The sequence below is a fragment of the Camarhynchus parvulus genome, chromosome 2 (genome assembly GCF_901933205.1).
Source record: "Camarhynchus parvulus chromosome 2, STF_HiC, whole genome shotgun sequence".
NCBI classification, from domain to species: Eukaryota; Metazoa; Chordata; class Aves; order Passeriformes; family Thraupidae; genus Camarhynchus; species Camarhynchus parvulus.
In genome coordinates this window covers 30,631,264-30,653,183 of record NC_044572.1, presented here as the reverse complement: position 1 = coordinate 30,653,183, position 21,920 = coordinate 30,631,264, and the positions used below count along the sequence as shown (strand labels likewise).

General features: G+C 38.3%; 1 protein-coding gene across 1 annotated transcript in view; it reads right to left on the bottom strand.

Annotated features, from left to right (window-relative positions):
- The window catches only part of HDAC9 (histone deacetylase 9), a 275,826-nt gene that overhangs the window by 12,547 nt on the left and 241,359 nt on the right, over positions 1 to 21,920 (bottom strand). The window contains exons 22-24 of the mRNA XM_030971826.1: positions 17,396 to 17,529; positions 8,263 to 8,347; positions 3,045 to 3,198 (exon numbers count right to left, since the gene is read on the bottom strand). Coding sequence (XP_030827686.1) covers positions 3,045 to 3,198; positions 8,263 to 8,347; positions 17,396 to 17,529 — 373 coding nt within the window. The remainder of the gene's footprint in view (positions 1 to 3,044; positions 3,199 to 8,262; positions 8,348 to 17,395; positions 17,530 to 21,920) is intronic.

Below are 21,920 nucleotides of genomic sequence, written 5' to 3'. Positions count from 1 at the left end.
ACTTTATATGGGCCTTAGCCAGGAGCATTTTATCCATCAGTGGTAAATGAGTCAGATATGAGTTGGCCAGGAAAAGAACTGCTTTGCCCAAAATTTGAGTTTAAAGTGAGTCATCTCACTCCAACACCAATATATCCTCCAACATAACTGGCCAGAGTTTCCCGCAAAGAGACTCTTGCTGCTGCTCTTCATCTGGAGGCCTGACCATCCAGAGCTGAAGTCGACAGGATCTCTGCCATAGAATCAGTGAAACAGGCTTGCAGTTGCAGGCCAGAACTATCAGCCTGGCTGACCGTGGTGGGAATTAAGAGGAAGCAAACTGACTCCTGGTGTAAGGAAGGAATCTTTCAGGCTGCCCTGTCAGCCACAGCGCTTTCTGTTCTGCTCCCACCCTACCTGTCACAAGCAACTTTCCCAAATGAACCCTCAATGCAAAAGCTTGCAACAGGTCTTCAGAAGGTGACCCCATCCACACCAGTAGGAGCAAGGGCACAGCTTTTAACGGAGCTTGAGACCCCACATGACTCCTCACATCCCTGCTGCTCTGTTTGCTGTGGGAAGTGTCTGGACAAGGTGTGTTGCATACATGGTCCTTTATTACAACAAACATTAAAAAACGTGAAAAAGCAGAGCTGAACTTGTCTCTACATTACTGCTGTTTGTGTTGGTATGTACCTATGAAATGGATGATGTGGCTATGTGAAATGAAGTAAATTATACAGAACCCAAAGCATGCAATGTCACAGACTCCCTGGACATTCCATGATGGATTTTCATTCATACTCAAAGAACAGGCAGGTCCTCTCCGTTTTCCTCACAGTTGAGGACTCTCAAAATCCAACTTTCAGGGGGATCGCTTTTGATTCCATATTGTTCCTTACATTCATCAGGAAGAAAACAAAGATGATGCTCAGAAGCCTCAGAAAACCTAACTATCAATTTTGGTCCAGTGGGACAGCATTTTTCTTGTCCTGTAACTCTCTAATGGCAACTTGGCTTCATGTGACTTCTTTGAGGGTCACAAGGGTTACAAGTGTAGAAAGAGATTTCAGGACGCATGAGTGCGTAGGCTTTTTTATTTTTTGTGCTGCTGACAAATGTCTGCAGCACCACAGAAGATATTCCAAACGAAGTCATTTTTCCACAAAACAATTCATCACAATGGATTCATTCCTACAAGAGTCCAGAACTGATGAAGTGTAATGAATCTGGCAGCCACATGAATTCCACTTGTGCACATTTCAGTACATCCATTTTCTTCCATGTTTCTCAGTGCTGCCCTGAAATTCTGTTTTCAGAATGGGTGGAAACTGTCACAGGTTATCAGTTGGTAGGTAATAAGTACAGTAATTAAGCGCAGTGTTAGTCAAAGGGTTATTTTGTTCAAATCATGTAGGAGTAGCAGTTGTTCTTGCTAGTTTTGAGTGGAGGCACATAACAAATTTTTTATTCTCAGCAATGTAAAAATACACAAAATTAACCATGCCCTTTTCCAGACAATTTATAGCTTTAATTTGCTTCACTGCATTATTTCCAATACTTTAACTAAAATTATTTATATTTCAGAGCTATGCACACACAAGTGGGAATTTTTCTGTCCCTAGCTAGCAGAAGTGTCTTGTAACTGTCAGAAACTTATATGAAAAACTACATTATTCCTTAGTTGAGCACTGATTACCACAGTCACAAATCTAAAATACATCTTGTGTTCATCATGGATTCTTCTCTAAGCATTTATAAAGTTGTCTGCAATAATCCTAGCACAAGAATAGCCATGGCATATTAAATATAATTACCATTGGAAAGGTAATTATGAACATACTGTGAACTTTACTAGCTAGCTCCACTCCCTGTGTGTCCCTTTGCGCCATGCCTCAATTCTTTGACAGATGAGTGTTGCCACTGTTGTGAGCGATGCTCATTGCCAAACACATCCACAGCTTTGAGCATTGCACTATTCCCCTGGGCGCCTATCAGTTCAGTTCTGATTAAAAGACACAACACAGGAGGGAAGAACTGAAGCAACTAAGAAGCAGTCACAATGTAGGGGCCATGGATCTTTCTGGCTCCACTCCCACCACTGCTGCCCCTACCCACAGCTCCCTCCTTTCTCTGCTGTTGTTCCACAGCCTGATGAACTGATGAGTCTCCTTATAAGGCTTTTTTCATCTTTCCTCCCCCCTCCCCTATTTTCTGTGTATGATGGAACGCAAGTAGTTCCACTACATTTTGTGTCTTTCTCTGCTGGCGAAGACCAGGAGTATTTTTCCTTAGAACAAAAAAAACCAGGAAACTCCAAAAACTTATCCAGTGGTTTTTCTGATTATAGATGACACAGTATTCAGTGGCTACTGTGTTTTTTTCACGTGTAATTGGCAAAACACACAACAGCATTTACTGCATAATTTTCTTAATTTGCAAGTTGAAAGCAACTTTCATTAATGTAAAAAGCAGATGACAAGCTGGAAAAATCAGCACTCTCGTTCTTTGCTGGTGTACCTTCATCTTAGTACATAGAAAATGTTGGCCCTAATCCTGGTCAGGATAGCTTTAAGTTTTATACTGGCACTGTTCACATTTCTTCCAGGGAAGTAACTTCTAATGCCTGTCTAGTATCACTCATTAGTGATTTAAGTCTATTGTTACTAAATTTATCTGACTGTTTGTTGAACGCCTTCCTAGAAAATTAAAAGAGATTTTAAAAGCTTCTAATGAGAAGAATATGGTTGATTACACTTGACCATGTCTATTTACTTCATATGGATATTGCAGTTTTTATGAAGTAGCAAGAAGTAGACACGAGAAGAAAACAAGGTTCTTGTTACAATCATGAACTTTAGTACAGAAATAGAGATACCAAACCCAAAAAGCTGCTAATATCTCTGCTTCCAGTGGCTAAGTGAGAGAATTGAAATCCAGGGATGAAAAACTCCAGGTATCTCAATTAGCAAATAATTTTGAAATAACCCTTAGTCCTGCTTTCTTCTTCATTTTACTTGGCTGGAGTGAAAGCCTTGTTGTCTGTAATAATTCCATGCACTTACCTGCTGCCTTCCTGAGGAATACACTGCTCAACATCCACTGAAAGAGAGGCCATAGCTGATACTGTTTCTGTCTCCTCCCTCTCTTGCTTCTGAGACTCAGCCAGAGCACAATCCACTGGCACAGAGTATGGCTCCACTGACTTCCAGTACTTGCCTAAGGAAAACACACATAATAATTTATGGGAATTTTAGCTAGCATGGTGGTACAAGAACAGTAATCACTTAGTTCAACACTGAGTGATTATAGTTTAAAATCTTTGTGGTGTAAGCAGTACAGTTGAAATTTCAGACTGCACTGAAGAGGTCTATTTCTGAACCTAAGAATGCCAAGTTGGAAAGTGCTTTCGTTCCAAGAGCTGTGTCACACCCTTCCCCAGAAGGTAATAAACTGGAGGAGTAACACACAGACTAATGAACACAGATTGTCAGGAAGGCTATTGGCTTTATCTACACAAGGTGATGGGAGTTCGGAGCAGGGTTAATATCTAGAAGTTCTGATATGGCACACAGTTGATGCAGAGAGAGCAAAATGTAAAAAATGTACATTGTTGTACAAAGTGCTCACACAGCACTGTCTTGAAAAGGAAAGAAGTCAGAAATGCCAGCTCAGACTGAAGTGGTGCTGCCAGAACAATCAGGTTTGTTAGTCCTGGATGTTCTTTCTCCTCCAGCCTCAGGGCGTATACTAGAACAATAATTTAGTTAAAACTTTCATATATGAACTGGCTGCTGCTGGAAAGCTGCCAGGTATCATAAGGGATAGAGCTTTCTGGTCTGCTATGTAAAAATACAGCAGTGGATTAAAAGCATGAGTATTTTCAGAATTCTGCCTGCAACAGAAGAAGCTCATCAAGCAATGCAAAGAATAATGGCAAGTGACTCATCCTAAACACATTAAATGATCTGCCATTAAGAAATAGCAGCACGGCTATTAAGCAACTGTTTGATTATTGGAAACCACATGAATAAGTACAAATTTACATACATATTTCTTAACAGTCCAGTAAAACACTGAGCACTCACTAATTGCCAGGTGGATGACACCTGGGGATTAGGAGCTTTGGGAAGTCTGGGAGCTCTGGACCAGAGCTTACTCAGTGTTTAGCAAGAAGCTTTCAGCAGCTGCTGCAGAGGTTGGATCAGGGTACTTATCTGAGAATTAGACAGAAGGTTTCAACAGCTGTGAAAGAGAGGGGATCAAGCAGGGGACCTTTCCAAGGACTAAAAGGAGGATTTTGGCAGCTGGGCAGCAGGCTGAGCTGAGGTGCTTATCCAGAGGGTAGCTGGAGGCTTTGACAGCTGGGAAGCCAGGCCAGGAGTGGTGCTGCCTGTGCTGCAGAAAGGCTGCTGAAAACTCCCTCTTTGGTAACACAGCTCTCAACAAAGTTTCAGGCTTTTGGAAGGATGAACTTTTCCCTCCAGTGAGAAAGCAGCTGTCAATAAAGTCTGAAAATGTCTTTATTCAAAAACATCATTGCAAGATTAAAGCCCAAGACAATCTTCAAGAACAACAAGTGAGCATGGCCGGAGTGTTTCTTTGAACTCTAATAGTGTGCACGTTTGAGTAGTTAGCAGAATCTTTAAATAACAGGGACCTTCTGGGGATAAAATGTAAAGTGTATTAAGTATCCTACAAAGTTGAGATTAAGTGTTAGGAGGTTGGCTTTGCTCCAAAAACATGAAAGACAGAGCTAAAAAGTTATGTACATAACAGTAGGCTCAATGATTGGAGCCTGGCAAATTTTATAAAAACAAGACAAAAATATTCTCTATTATTACTGTGCTCAGAGACCATATTCTCTATTCATTAAAAAATATACTAAAAACAAACAAAAAAGTTATATGAGCATTCCACAGTGTTCTCACAGATCTTATGTACAAAAGTCAGTCTTTGCAATATACACCCAATTCAAACCCTATAATTTATGAGCTAAATGTTCACAGAGTGGGTGGGGCTTTTGTTGCAGAAACAGATGTGCAAGAAAATCAAATCTGTTGGCATGGGAATAATACCCCCTCTTGCCTATAAAAGAAATGAACCCATGTTCACTGCTGGAGTTTTCAAGGGCTTTTATTCATAAAATAAAATATTAGTACCCAGCTACCACTGTGTTGCTCTCCTGCAGCAACAATAAAACAGCATCAGTGAGGATTGCTACATCACATTCGTTCATTCACACACACAGGCTTGCACACCAGCTGCCCCCTGAATCCTGACTTTCTTCTAACATTAAAACTCAGGGCCAATTCAAGCATATTAGTGGGCTCTCTGCACCCATTTAACTGCCCTTCACTCCCAAGCAATTGGTGGTGTTCTTTGTTTCCCCACACTGAGAGCTGTGTTATGAGAGGGGCTTCAGCCATAGAGGGAGCAGAGTCAGGCCAGGAGGCAGGTGGCAGCCCACATACTGCAGTGGAGGGTCCTGGAGAAAGGAACTACCTGGTAGGGTGTTTGTGATTTGTGGGGGAAATGTTTAAGCGGTCACAATTAGAAATAGCATCCAGATAGCAGCAGGTACCTCATGAAAAGAGGGCTCTGTGATGCTCTGTGAAAAAGCAATAGTAGGTTTTTCCTTAAAATCGGAAAAATGTACTTTACAAACACCTTGGGTAAGCAGAAGAGCTTTGCAAGCTTCTTTTTATCCAGGACAACATTTATTTGCTGCACACAAAACATACAGGCCTTGAATGCATGTTCAGCCAAAAGATTTGAAGGCAAAGAGTTATGGAGTGGGGAGCCAATCACAGCACACAGCTGCCAAGGAGCTTTGTTAGGAGCTGTGGATTGACAATTAAAAGAAGTCAAAAACTATTGGCCTCAAACCACTCAAATCTCTGAAAATGCCATTTCTACTGTGCTCTACTGGAATGTGAAATTCTACCAGTGCCGTTACATTCATTGAAAAGAACTTGGTGGAGCTCAAGGGAAAGAATGAAGCATATGGTTGGTTTCATTCATACAAAACTTGAGCAATCATGGATTGCAAGGAGAAAACAATCAAGCCAAAACAGTCTTTTAGGTACGCTTTGGCTTTCAGCATGAAAATGTGCTTAAGCCTCCTTCAAAGATTTTTTTGAGCAGTGACTCAATAATAAATTGGAAATAATAAGAGGGAATGTTTCTGTCATTCCTATAGACATTTGTAATTGCCTTTCAAAGATTTGCATATGCTGTACCATGGCTTGCTTGAAAAACAGTGTTTGGGGTTGGAATTCTGCTAAAACAGGATTGTTTAGAAATAGTCTGTTACATGTGTGTGGAAACGACTAATTCCAAACTTGTTACATTTTCAGAAGAGTTTTGTCAGTACAAAACTGTCAATACAAAACATTTATAGAAATTCTATTCTTGTTAGAAAAAAAGTTGTCTCTTAGTTTCTAAGTATTGTAGCTTCAAGGTTTTGCAAAAAAGCACACAAGAGGGGCTTATTTGGTATAAAATGTTGATAATATTAATTGTGAGAGTCGGATCACAGAAATCCAAACCCAATATCCAAAGGCAATGCCACAATCCAAACAAACCAAGCTTTCTCAGTACCTCTTGAGGTATTACTCAACATCTCTCCAGCCTGCCTAACTCTCTAAAATATTGGACAGGTACTTGCTTCTCTTAGATCTAAATATACATCACAAAGCTGCACTGAACTTCCTCAGGGCTCCTTTCTGTCATCCAAGCATATTCCTTCCGAATATTTGGTCTCTCTCCAGAGAAAATGAGGTAAATGTAAATTTTTAGGTAGTTGCAAGAAAAGGCAGCATGTTGTATTTAAGTGAGTCTAAACCCTGAGTAGCCTGACAAAGGTTTCAGAACAGCCCACTGGACTGCATGACTGTACCAGTTCAGCTGAAACCTAATTGTGTTAAAATTGAGTCATTCTGCAGAGCTCTGGACTATGTTCTCAGATTTACACTGTATATTTCTTCCTAAATCCACTTCTCTCTCAACAGCCATCAATTGTGTGTATTCCTACTCTTCTGTTTGTCTGTTTCTCAATTCACCCTTTTTTTCATTTCAGATCCATTTTCCATTACATACACATTTTATTTCAAACAGAATTGTATCTCATTTCCTTGTGTCTCTGATCTGTGTGTGGCATTCTGCCCTTATTATCATTTGTGAATCTGTTCTATCTTGCACAGTACACAAATCTCCTTAACCTGCTGACTCCCTCCAGATCATTAACAGATTATTAACAGGGAATTTTAACTCATGAGCTACCCAGGGACATACCACTCAGCACAAAGGACTTATTGGAACATATTACATACAGCTGATTTAATTAGAGCTTTTCCATATCTAGGTGTCAACTGGATATGCATGATAAATTATATACCTACAATGAATTTTCTTTGTCACCTTGTAATGAAAATCAGATGGAGAAGTACTGCATGAACAGTGAATTGGGCATGGTGTTCCTTCTAAAAACTGCATTTATTTTACGTAGATGAATCCCAACCACTTGTGGTTCATCTCAAATGAAGGAAAACATTTGCTATTCATTTGTTATTCTAAAGGAGCCAGCAAACAGTAGAAGTCAGGAAGCTCCCACTGGCTCAGTAAAATGGCAGAGACAAGAAGATGAGAGAATTTAAGGGATGCATGCTCAGTTGGACTAAAGCAATTGATGGCATAAAGTTCTTCAGTGAGCAAATGCCCTAAAACATCTGGGTAGTTAAGGGTTGGGGTCAAAGCCCACAACTGAAGCAATAATATGTCCTCTGTCTCAGAAACAATAAAATAATGTATTTTTTAACACTGTTCAATAGATCAGTGCCCAATTGGAGCTTTTTAGCTTTATCTCAAGCTCATGTGAATCTCAAAGTGAGTACCTTATAAAGGGCTGCAAAAACAGAATCTAATAAACTATTAGTTAGAGCTCTAATTTACCTGTCTGTTCCTGTCCCTCACTGACAAACATCTATTTCATCCAAGCTGCTCTGGAATGAAAAGATTTGGGAATATTCAGGAATCAGAAATGTTTAAATAATTTTAATGGGTTACTTTTTCAAGGCTAGTATGTGGCAGAAACAAAGAGAAGCTGAAGAAATAAAAATAAAAACATATATATATGTAGATAAATATTAGACACAACATGTCAATTTATACATAAAACATTTTCCCACTCTTTTCTCTGAAACAGTAATGTCTATGAAATTAATTAACAATAAAAAATAACCCCAAGCCCACTAACCCACCAATTCAAACTGAGAAACATACTTTGAATTTCAGTGGTCTTTTTTAAAGAAGCTATTGCATTCATATTGGGGATTTGGTGCACAATATCTTCCGGGAGAGGCTCCAGCTGAAAGAACAGAATAGAATAATATAAATATTCAATAAGCCACAGGGACATAAAACAAACTGAAATGATCTAATCCTCAGGAAAAGCTCAGCCCAAGAACTGGTTAATATGTTGCTGGTATCAGTTCTAAATGTATAGTCATGATTTTGTTTTCTGTTTTCCAGCCATGTAATTGAATTCCAAGGGGCTTTTCTATTGGCTGCAAGACTAATCTATGGAGTCTCTGAAGCAGGTGCATGTCTGTGTATTATTCATTAAAAAATGCTAGTTATTTGTGTAATTTTTGTAGGTTCCTCACAAACCAAATTCCACTGTGTCTGTATACGCAGCTGGGCACTCCAAACAAAACCTTGCTGAAGCCACATTGGAATCAAAGTGTGCACTCTATTATCTTTATTTTTCTGGTGTTATTTCATCTAACCATCTTTCGCATTTTAAGGTTTATAGGGGAAAACCATAAAACACAGCTGCTTTTACTAGCTTAACATTAATTTCAAATAAAGTAGTAAATTAAAAAATGGTCATGCAGATTAGAAGTAAATTTCCCTAAGTAAGTTTTTTTACAGAATCAGCCGCATTTTAATTTCCTAATTTTAATTGTATATTCTTTGAGTAGGACTGCACTAGCAGAAAGAAGTGTTCAGTTACTGCATAGTTATTTTTGCCCTGCAGTGGATAAATATAAAAAATAAACTATATTTTGAATGTCACCCTCATCTGCTTTTTTGTCCACCCTCCACACATTTTCTCCTAGGAAAAAAGTAAAAAATTGTTTGGGCTAAATGCTTCTCCTTGCACTGTAATAACTATATTCTCCTTGAACCATGCTAAGAGTCCTGAAACTCTTCTGCTTCCCCACGTAAACTGCCATGGCTGGGTGTGCAGGCTTGCATCCTGAGGAGCAGCAACTGTGCCAAGGTGGACAATAAAGAGCAATATCAATACCAATCTCTCCTCTCTAAAGTTAAGGAAGTTCAGCCACCGTTGACAGGAGACATCTGTACTGCAGACAAAACTCCTTTCTTAAGTGTGCCTGAGTCTATTTTGAGCTAGGTCAAGTGAAGCCCACCCAAGGAGCTTCCTTTGCAAAGTTAATAGTTCAGTAGCCATCATATACTGTCCTCCAGGTTGCTACCGCTGCATGGCTATTCACCAGCTAGATAAAATCAACTTTGATCCAAGCACACACAGTGGGAAGTAACTGCAGTGTGGATACTCCCTCAGTGGTGCTATTTTAAGCAAGCTCAGCTACAAATCCCAAAACTTCTGGGATCCTGCCACTACAATCAGCAGTGAATGCCTGTCAGCAATGAAGACATTGCAAATATCACCAGTCCTTTGGAGTCTTGGTAACTATAATGAATAGGGCTGTTCATGTCATTATTTCCTTAGAAGCCCATATGGGATTGCAGCTGGAAGATTTTCTTCTGGCTAGAAACAATAGCACTATGTTTTGTTTTCAAATAGCATAAATCAGTCCATTCTGCTCAGTGATCAAGCATGCAGAGAAGTGCTGGTTGGACCTGACTGGGTCCCAGTGCTACTTGGTTAACAAAGTGCAAAGAAAGATTGTTACTATCTAGTATGTATTGTGGATTAGCACAAAGACAGCAATTACAATACAAATAATAATTCAGATACTCCTGCAATCCTTGAACCACATTTACTTTATCATCTGCATAGCTAGCTCTATTTGCTAACTCTTTCAGGTGCCTGGGGGGAAACTGTGTATTTATGAAAATGCCAACCAACAGATCAAACTTTACCGGTTTCAGAACAATAATCCATATAATAACCTTAATAATCCATACCTTGATTTATGCAGATAAATAGCATTTGCTTTATCACTAGTCACTTTCTGTTTAAAGTAATCTATCATTTGGCCAGGAAGAATAAAAAACCCTGAAGTTCTCTTTGGTCATACTGGGTGCAGGAACACATAAGGGGCAGCAAAAAATAGCTTAAGGTTCTGTTTCATCGATTTCCTAATTCCTAAGGCTTTGATGACCAATTCACTTCCCTGAAACAGAGCAAAATAGCTCCAGGCCATAGCAGTAGGAATAATAGTAAAAGGTATGGAATTGCCAGACTGCAATATGTGAGAGCTGTGTCTTGGTTTGCCCTTTGAGTATAAGATTCTTTAGGTAGACCTTTTGTACTAATTACACGCAGACACTTTGTACTAATTATTAATTATTGTGTCGTAAGTATTAATATAAAATATTAAGATATATCAATATATATTATATTAAAATATTATATTAATACATAATATCTTCATAATTAGTACTATTTGTACTAGTTATTAAGATGGGAACAACTGATGTAGAGACAGAGGAGATTTTCTATTAAAAGGTGGATATTTTGTTGTCCTCCTTAAAGATGGATTTTTTCAAGAGTCAAAACCCAAAAGGTTTGATTTTCCCGAATATATCAAAACCACCTCTTTATTAATCAGCATAGAATTTTTCTTAAAATAAGTAGGCTGCATTTGAATATCTAGACAAATCAGGTGAATATTTAGAAATAGCAGATGTGTTTTTAGAAATCAGAATAAGCTGATGAATCCTTAAAAGAAGAAAAAGGGTAAAACATCCAACAACTATCCCAGTCATTAGTCCATCTGTTAGTACTACTAACAGTTTTGTAGGTGATGTGAGTATAATGGGCACGTTTGATCATTTCCTCAACTCTTTTTTTCCACAAAACTTTCATTTTATATTCCAAGCTTGGCTGAGGCAGGCTCCTAAGCCTTTCTGTCTCCTCATCCTTAAGTTTAGCCCAACAGACCTTGGACCTTCTTTCATATCAGGGAAATTTGATCAGGTGAATCCACAAGTGAATTCATTACATCATTTATCCTACATAGCCCAAAATGAAGTTCCATTACAAAATCACTGCAGAAATAAAGCCAGTGGGTTATGGCAGGTATTTCTATACCCTTTGAAATGAGACTGTCTGCATTCAAAAGGAGGATTCTTTTGTCAGTTATCCACTGGTTGCATACAACTGTATACATAGAGGTGTCTCTGGAAAATACAAACAATATTGAACAAAAGAAATTACTCTACACTTGGCATACATGGCATCATCACCTTCCCTCCTATACTTACTGGCATTCAGATCATGAAGGCTATTAAATCTGGAGGCTAACAGAAAAGAAGCTGAAAAGAGCACTGGAAAAACACCATCAGGAAAGAAATTTTTCAGAGAAGAACAGCTCAAGTCTGCAGAAATAACTAAACCACTGGAGAGACAGTTTGGACCAGACACAAAGGGTCACATTTTCAAAGCTTTTACATGGCTGAATCAGGCTTTTGTGTCCAAAGCAGAAGATTAATGTAGAAACTGAGTCCACTAACCATTTTCAAAATAGGAAAAACAATGTAAACGGGCAAAAAATCACTTGGTATGCCAAAATTTGCCAGAGGCATATCAACAAATGTTTGAAGAAGGAATTAATGATGGAAATTTCATACGCCCAGAAGGGGATCTTAATTGATCCTTGGGAACGTGGTGAGAATCTGAAACTACAGCAGTCTGTATTGAGCTGAAAATTCTAGAAATATCCATGTTGTCTTCAGCACTGTCATGCTTCCAAGTACCAAGATTAGCTTCACTGAAGAATGTTGCAGAGTGCAGTTAGAGATTACTGACAAGTGAGGCAAGTGTAAGCAGAAGGTAAGGAGCACGGAGAGCCTGCCAGAAGCAAAGGAAGGGGAGGAGGCAGGCAGGCTCCTCAGGGATGCCAGGGCTGCAGGGGGAAGAATCAAAACCCCCCTTTCTTGGTTCTACTATGTAAAAAACCTATCAACATAAAGACTGAGCTTTGTGGCTCTTAATGCTGCCTATGATTACAGAAGAGCAAGTTCAAAGATCTCACAGGTCCTCTTACATATGTGTTCTTATATTAGCAATTTTCTTAGAGCTTCTGCACTCTCTGTTTACATATGAGAACTTCAGGCATGTATTTTTGTGATCAAGGGTTACAATGCAGTAAATAAACAAATCAGATTTCATCACGGAATAAGCTCAAAGACACAGAGGGTCATTAGGGTCATTAGCACCTGTCAGTCCCTGAAAACCAAGTGATACCTTGGAATTATGTAACTTTGGAATCAGAATATTCTCTGTTTCCTTGGCCAAACCACTTCCTGACTAGCACTGCTCACCTTGGGAACTTTGATGTCACCATGCTGACCTCTTGCACACACATTGCTCCAGTTTCCTATCCCCTCCAGATCTCTATTTCTAGACTTTGGGTTTATTCAAGCAGCAGTTGACAGATGTTTTAGACCCTGTGTTAATTTTTTTTAGCATTTGAGTCAGATTAACAATGAGGATGTGAGATTGTGAGCAAGTTTACCATGCAATTAAAAATTGATCTGAGGCCATATTCACTTCTATGAATATTTTCATTTTGGAGAGAGAAATGCTTACCTGTTCTGGTAAATAACCCCTTTGACTGCCCTCTTGGCAGAGCTCACTGCCTAGCTGGCAAGCAGCCCCAGATTGACACTGAATTCCACAAAGGAGAAAACACCAACTTTTCGTCATCAGCAGGAAAGCTGCAGATTACAAGCTTTCCACTTAAATTACCATCCCCTCCCAAATGCCAGCTCAACAGATTGCAAGAAAGAAGCACATACTTCACACTCTGCAAGAAAATTGTCCGGTGTAAGTTTTCAAGCATGCTTGGGAGCCAACCAATCACAATGTTTTGTCAAATTCTGCTTCAGACTGAAATTCAAGCCAGAAGAATATTTACTAGAAGATGTTAAATTTAGTCACTTAAAAATGTTTTCACACTTGGGGCCAAATTCAGCCTTGGCCGCCAGAGTCAATGAGAACAGACGTGCATCCTCTCTGCGCCTTTGTTGCAGCGTCCCGCTGGGCAGAGGCGCTGTGGACTGCATTTCTCTGCTTCCCCTGTGCAAAGAAGAGCATGACCCCATCTGTGACTAATTATCACTTGTTACACACCACAGAAAACTACTGTGCCACAGGAGCTGAGAGACACTGCCCAAACCTGCAGGCAGATCAGAGGGGACCATGATGTTAGACTGACTTCTGTGTCCTGTGGAGATATCACACCTGGCTGCTTTAAAAGGGATGGGATGAATGAAGAGCTAAATCCTTAGGTTTTGATTCAGAGTTTTGTGCTTGAAAGAATACTTTCCTACCCTTCTGGCTGCAGAAGAACCCCTATATGAATGAAGTTATGTTGGAAATTAAATGTAGGATTTAGCATACTGGACTCAAGGAAAGCCCATGCCCAAGGATTTCTTAAATGAAAGTAGTGCCTCTTCAAAAACAATGTGGAGGAAAGAAAGTAGAACACCCTTACATGTCTAGAGCAGCATTACTCACCACAACCAGGGACCAAAAGTCACAGCAGAGCTCTTTATAGCACCAAAGCTAGGATAGGCAAAATAGGGTGGAATTTCCATACTCCACAATGAAGATTTTGGGGGAAGATCTCAATATTCAACCAAATTTTCCACAGATTTATTGGAATAAAGTATAAATCGTAATACTCAGCGGCTTCCTTAATTGAAGTAATATGTATATCTATATACACTTTAAAAATGAGGTTTAAATCTATATAACTGATGTGTGAAAAACTGTAGAGTCTTTTAAAGAGTGTCACAATAAGTGAAAGAATTTAATTTTCAGCATGCATATCATAATCTTAGAAAGGCTTAAAAGCAAAGATTCTTTTGCAATTATCTGAATCCATCTTTTCCTTTGTTTTTACAGATGCTCTTTTAATGGACCAGTTCTCAAATCATGTTGAGAAAATTCAGGGATATTTTAAGGCAACTGATGGTCATCTTGCCTTTTCACCTTCCAGAAGGTTTTCCGTGTTTACATTTTGGATTTCAAGGGAACCCAGCTGCTTAATCTCTTCTCACCTCTTAGGAAGATTTCCTTCCAAGGAGATAACCTACAGTGCTTCTAATTAGGTCTGCAAATGGGCAAATGGATTTTTCTCAAAGTGACATGGAAACTTTCTGCTTGTAAACAGAAGCATGGAGAGGAAAACCTAAGATATCAAAATGTTTTAAAAGTACTTTTACATATAAACTTTCTAATTAAAAAATTATCTTTATGAAGTTTATCCTTAATTCCACAATTTCCTTTTTAGTTTGTTTTTATTTAAGAAGGTATTCACAAACCAAACCAAACTGAGCCATTTCAGATACCAGAGGGTGTCTTGCCTTCTTTCCAGTTGCTGTCAGAAAATTGCTCCTCAAAATTCTCAATTACTTATACCAGTTCTTCCATACTCAAATTATTTAAAGAAGATTAATTTGATAGAGTACTACATTCCTAGTGTCTTCACTCACTTTTTTCTAAGAGAAGAGTGAGAAGTTATCTTACTTAACAAATCACTATGCTATAAGCCATGTATTAATAAAAATCTATCTATTTTGGATGTCAACCTGTTTTCCTTCTTGGTTCTCTGAGAGAAACTAACAAAAGAAGGCATTTTGCACTTGTAAATTTAATGTTACCTCTTACGTAACATATCAGACCAGCATTCCCTGAAAATTGAAAGTTGTGGCTAGTTTTAGAATTTTTTTAACGTGTTACTCTGTTGGCAATAGGACACATGAAGCAGTGAATTTCTGTATTGAAAAGTCCTGGCCAAAAACAACAAAAGAAAAGAAAAAGTTTTCAAAAAGCTCTGCAAAATGTTTATGAATTCTAATCCTCAGCACATGAATAAATACATCTGACAAACTGCAGGGTACCTCACAAAGGCCTTTCCCAACCTTTCTAATTTGAGTTCAAATACATGTGTAGTGTTTAGAACTGAAGTTAATCTTGCCAAAGTTTTTAAACTAGGGGTGCAGCATAGACCATTATTTGTAAAAGTGAAAGGCAGATAATAAGTTATAATTATCCTATTAATCACCTGTAAAGAACAGCATTCAGAGAAGAATGCATCCTCAAATTATAGTAATTGGTTGTTTAAGGAAAAAAAATTCCGTCCTTGGCAGAACACGGTTGGAGTTTGCTGTGCAAGTTCATGAATAGTATGCTGAAATCCAGCAGTGTATCTATATGCTGTGGGCCATGTGGTGCATATTTTCATAAATCTATTTCTAACTGCTAACTAGGCATCAGACTTTCTCATTAGTGTCTGTTCCTTGGCAATACCTTTACTTATTCTTTTTAGCCGATGCTGGGTTCTTGTGGTACTCTTGGTAGCAACATCCTCTCTGGAATACTTTTCTTCACAAGCATAGCATATTTTGTCTTTGAAATTCTGCTCCACCAACCACTTGATGCATGTCCCAGAAGACAATGTTGTTAGCAAAAGGACATGAGAAAAATGCTTATTGCCTGAGATGTTTCAAGTTATGAAGGATTATCTTCTTTTACAAGTGAATTAAAAATGACTGCATGTGGGGTTTTTGCATTCATTCTCATTCAGTGATAGCAGAAGTAGTAGCTGGGTTTGATACAGCAATAAAACAAAATAAGGCAGTTTCCATAAATGGGTAGCACCACCAAATGGTCATAACTGGATAGAGGGACCCAGGCACCCACACAGCGTAGGATACATCACACCATCAGCACAGAACTATTCACATTAGTCCCACAAGGGTGAAAACTTCAGGGATGGGTTTAGAAATGCTATTAAAAGCCATTGGTGTTGTAAGTTACTATCAACAGAAATATCAATGAGAGTGCCCTGGAATGGCAGCTGATCAGGAAGGCAATGCTGCATTACTAAGATTTTCAAATGCCTCAAGCTGGGTTATGTAATTCATATTTCAGTACCTAAATAAAAGAACTAACACTGAGCTGAGCAGCTTTTTTAGCAGCATATATGACCATACTGGAAAACTTTCCTTATGGGTTTTGTCAAAGGTGACAGTAGATAAAACCTATTGAAACCTTTCTCTCTTTTTTTTTTTTCTGGTGTCTGTTTAACATTTCTGAGAATATTTTGGAAAAAAAACTAGCACTTTATTCATTGTATGTATAATGTAAAAAAATAATAAGCATTGTTGATGTGTCATAAAGATGAAAAGCAAAGGTTTAAAAGAACACTTAAAAAATTCTTCTACCCAACATCCATCAGAAGACACGTTACTTTACCTTATTCACATAGGTAGGAAGCCTTGAAGTGGAAGGGAACTGGCAGACTAGCCTGCAATTTGGCACTAATACATTTGATTGGAGAGATTATATAGCTATTAAGACTTCCCCTGAGGGGGAAACAAAGTGGCACACTCCACTTTAGAACAAGATCTTGCAAAATTCGCAATTTATGGTAAAGGCTTTTGTCCCTTCATAAATTATTTTGGCTGTACCTTCAGCAATTTTTTTCCTTCTCACTGTATTTATAGGATAAAAGATATTTTTAATGGACTGAAGAAATATTTTCACTAGTAAGAATCCTTATCTTGCATTTCTCTACATAAATAGCACATAATCATATTTACTTAGTCCTATAGTCTCCTCTCAAAAGTTCTTAACATATACAGTTAGTGTTTGATAACTCTTGGAAACTCCATTTCAACTGCATACAGATCAACCTGAATCCTCATTTATAATTTTATTTTAATCTTGTACACATTTTTATTAATGTTTCAGAAGTGTGAAAATACTGCAAAATATGTACGTTTGCAATATCCAGTTTCTGAGATTATCAGTTACCTTGAAAAAGACAATTTTTTCCCATGATAGATGCCTAAAAGGTCCATTCCTAGTAGATGATATGTGCACCAATGACTACCAAGTGATGATGTCAAGTCTGGTATTCAGCACATCACTAAAAGCAATTTGGAGGTTTTAAATATTACTCAGAACTGGGAATAATTTAGGCATAAACTAAAGAATTTGTATAATCATCTAATTTAGAGGTATTTATGCAACCAGGCCTGTTAATTTCTAAGACATACTCAAATTCCATGGTTTTTATACCAAATGAAAGAAAGGACTGACACTACTGTTACTAAAAGAATACCAAAGATAGCAGCTCCAGCAAACTTTGCTCATTCTCTCCACCTGCTATGATTTATGTTTTACCTCATTTCCTAGGAGGGCATTTATACAGGCTTCAGAGGCATCACAGATGGCAGTAAGGTCATGTCCTCCCTCCAGTGCCAGCACCACGCGGCCGTCTGCCAGCTTCAGCAATTGCTTGGTTAGGTGACCAAAACCTGGTATTGAAACACAGGAGTGCAAACAATTAAATCAGAACAGGCATTGCAGGCATGTTTCACATCTGCTGCACAAGAATGTAGAAAGCTCTGGAATACTGTACAAGGAGCATAGGATATACTTAGTCCAGTATCCTGTTTCTGACCATGGCCCTCACCAGATGACTTGGAGTTAGTATACGGAATTTTTTATGAGGCACATGTGAGATAATATCCCTCATGCTGATCCTCATTGCTGCAGATTAGTTGAAACACAAGGATGTCTCTCTTCTTACCTTTGTTAACCATTATCACCTTGGATTCCCTTCCTATTTGCATATCAGTGTGATATATAGCCATGTTATTTAGAGAGATTTGACTTGGTCACTTATGGCATCGATATGACAAATAACATTTGTAGTTAAACTATGGTGCTATAATTAAAAATAACTGCGCTTTCCAAATTGGATGATGAAGGGTTTTTTATTTAAAAATTACTTCTTCCTTTGTATTTGAGGTTTGAGAATTATACAAAATCATGGACTGAGAGATAGTGGAAACATATGTTACCTCTTAGCTCCATCTTGAAGTGTTTTTAGAAGCAGCACCAACAACTTTAATTCGGGGTTTTGGAATAAGTCGAAACTGTCTAGAACTTTGTAGCTATCTCTACCAGTATCGCTCACTCCTGACCAACAGTACTCTAAGAAACTCTGCACCATAGCCAAAAATGATGGTACTCCATTTTCTGTGGTGATCTGTAACTACACAGACACTACCGCAAAGTTTTCATCTGTGATTCAAGTAAAGTTAATTTATTACATTTTTAATGACAAGAAAAATTGCATGAAACATGTCAATTTAGAGTGAAAATTTTTGGAAACATTTTTGTGGTCGTTTTCTAGGACAGCTATTGTTTTTCTTTAATCTTTTTCATGTAAGAAATGATAAATAAAGATTTGAAACTATTGATGTTAAATAAACATCACATCTTATTCTTAACTTTTCCACTTGATCTGTACTAGTTGCTCCATTGATGGTCATCCCTACTCATTCCAGTGCATTTCATTTCCTTAAATAAAGCATTAGAAGGTACCTGGTAAACCCTGGAGTTCTACAAAGACAGGAAAATCAACATGTTTTTACTGTGTTCCAGCGAACAAGACCACGAAAAATTAAAACTGTGAATATTACAAGAATATTTTCCAGAGAAATTCTCCAAACTCATGTTTAGTCCTGTTTTCATCTTGGGATGTAAAATGGACACCTTTGTTAAGCACATGTCTGACTCTTTTTAGAAAAGGAACTTATACTATATCAAATCTGAATTAGCTGTACAGACATAAAAACCCCAAAACAAAACAAAATTCCTCTACTTGCCACTTAACATATAGATGATCATGGAAACACTTGAGGTGAAATACTGTTTCCTTGAGCCACTGCCCAATCTTCTGTACCCAAAAAATACCACAGTTTTGATACTAACAAAGTTACTACACCATGGTTCCAATCACATTAAGGGCTGAATAACAAATAAAACCTTAAACTCCCATTTAAACTCAGCCTTCCCTCCTGAAAAAAAAAACCAACGAAACAAAAAACCTTCAACAACCTCCCCCCCCAACAAAAGACCAATTTTAGACAAGGATAATAAAAGTGAAGGAAGGAGTGGAATGAGGGCAACCTTTGATCTTTAGCCAATTTCTTTTACCTACAGAAATTATTTGTGTCTGCATGTTGCACATGAGATCTGTAGATTCATAAGAAGACTCTGCCAACAGTGTAAAGTGAGTCAAAGATAGAACATTTACAGGAAATGAAGAAGAATGAACAGGCATAGGCTCCCCACATCTATAATTCACCCTTGGAGTGTGTGAGGAATCCAACAGCACTTTTAAGATGATGTTATCCTTTGTGTTACACAGATTCTGTGAAGGGAAAGCTCTACCATGTTTCCCCTGCACACTGGAGAATTTTGTATTACTGCAAATATTGCTATCTCCGCACCATAATCTTCTGAGGTTTGTAGGGCAATAAATGTAAAAGTTCTTGCTATGCCTTTTCTTCATTTAGACAACCATACATATAATATAACCCACCCCAACCATACATATAACATAACCCACCACCATTGTTACAATATTAGTTTGTCTGCCTGGTTTCCTGATGACTTTCCTAGTATCAGTGCTATAATAGTCACCCCTGACTTAAACTGCGATGCAACGAGCTACACAGAAAGCATCTTTCCAAACAGAGATCATGGTAACAGGATAAACTGTTTCAACCCAAATTAATGTGATGGGGCTTTTCTTCAGTATAACTACTATGAGAAAGTAAAGGTGGCTTGCTAGAAAGTGAAGAAATAACTTTAGTCAACAGTACCAACATCGCCGGTGACTGAATGAGTTATGGAAATTCTTAACAAAGAAACTTGGATCCCGTGTCACTGCAGCAACCTAGGAAAGATGTTAGCTTCCTCAAGGAAATCCCCTGGAGTGCAGAAGTAAGAAAATGGAAAGAAAGGAATCCCAGTGAAGTAATAGTTTTAAGATGGGCTGTAGTTCATGCCAAATAATTAATGAAAACAAGAAGAAAATAGTAACAAGCACCATTAAAAGAATCCGTCATCTCCCCTGATATAAGGAGATCAAGCACTGGCCAACTTAAGGTGAGAAAGGAGTCAGACAAGTATTTTGAATCCTGGGCCTTCCAACTCACATGAATATTTAGAAATCAGCAGCAGTTCTTGGCCCTTCTACTGTACCTGCTGAAATCTTCTTGTAAATGCGCTCAGTGATTTTGCATTTCAGAGAAGTGCAGCATTTTTTAAAATTAGGCTCATGCAGTGTGCCCAGAAATTGTGAGAATAGTTTTGTGCCAACTATTATGTTCATAATTTCTGTAATTTAAACATTAAAAGTTTCATCAACAGATGAAACAACTTGCTTCATCAACAGATCCAACATTTGGGTATCCTGGGTAGAACTTGTAAATGCATTTAATATTAATTTGCTGTCATTCTATTGAATATTATGATTAACCTTTGATTTCCACAAGAAACAAAACATTAAAAAGTAATTCTGAAATTCCTCCTCACCAGGTGTTTTATACTTTCTTCACAAAAAACCCAAGGTTTGCAATATACAGCCAAGCAGAGAAGACTAGATTAAGACCGTAACCATTATAAACCATGTTATTCATTGGACAGATAATCTGTATATGAGCTGTTATTTGCCAATCTTTGAAGTAAAAATACAAAATTTCAAACCAAAAACATAACGTGTAATTTTTAATTATACCTTTTCCTGTCCTGCAGTACTATTATTGGAGGAGATACAATATTCAGACTTTTGTAAGAAATTATTCTAGTGTAGGAAGGTGGAAAGAGAGAAAATTTTTATTCTATTAGACTAATGAGCAAGCTGTTAGGCTGTTATTGAAGGACACAGTGTGCTGATCACTTGAATTACCATCTAAGGAAGTGATTCATCTTTTAGTGGACTGATGCCCCAGCAGTAAGGATACTGGATTTTTTCTGTTTGTAACAGACAAGCTCCCCCCACACTCCTTTTAGTTTTGCTAAGCAGCAAGGAATGGCATGGATGAGGTTTCTGAAGCCTCATTCAACCAAAGTCAGTGGAGCAACTGTACTCTACCTGGGCTTACTGAAAACCAAAAAATATATATTAAAATCCTATAAAGAGAGAATCCAGAATTATTTCAGTTTTCTTTTGTTGTTTTTGAGGTATCCTTACTCTGATAACCTGAAATGGACAGTGGCAAGCAGAAGGCAGGTAAAACACCTCTTATCCAGGCCAATCCCCCTCTGACAGGCTCCTTACAGAGCCATGTGTTGTGTTACGCATGCTTGAAGTAAAGCTAACCAGTCAGAGTTTGTATGGACAACTTCCCATTTTGCAAAAGAAGCACTTGAGAATGAAGACAACTTGTGAAATTATTCTTTTTGCATCCTTTCCTCAGCAGACAGGGAAAGGAACCATATGGATGGGGCGAGCTCCCAGCCAGCACCGCAGCACTCCTTGTTTGCATAAACAGTCATACATGCAACTCAATTTGCTTGCCAGCAAATGTGCAAACACCCAGTTAGTGGGGACTAAACCTGCCTCAGCAGAAGAGAGACCCCTTCCCTCTCCCCCACTGTGCATAAGGAGAGCAGATGTCTCCTGTGCAGTCATTTTTGGATGATGGCAAGCTGAACAAAGCCATGTGCTGGCCCTTGCTCACTGGAGATGGCTGGTGAAGGAACAAGGACACATCAACAACCAAAAGGCTGGAGAAGCTTTAGAGTTACAGAAAAAGCATCAGCTTTTTCAGCCTCAGCAGTGGGGCCCTGACAGCTCTTTTGGCTTCAGTGTCTTAAAAGCTACAACCCAACCCTAAATTACAGGCAG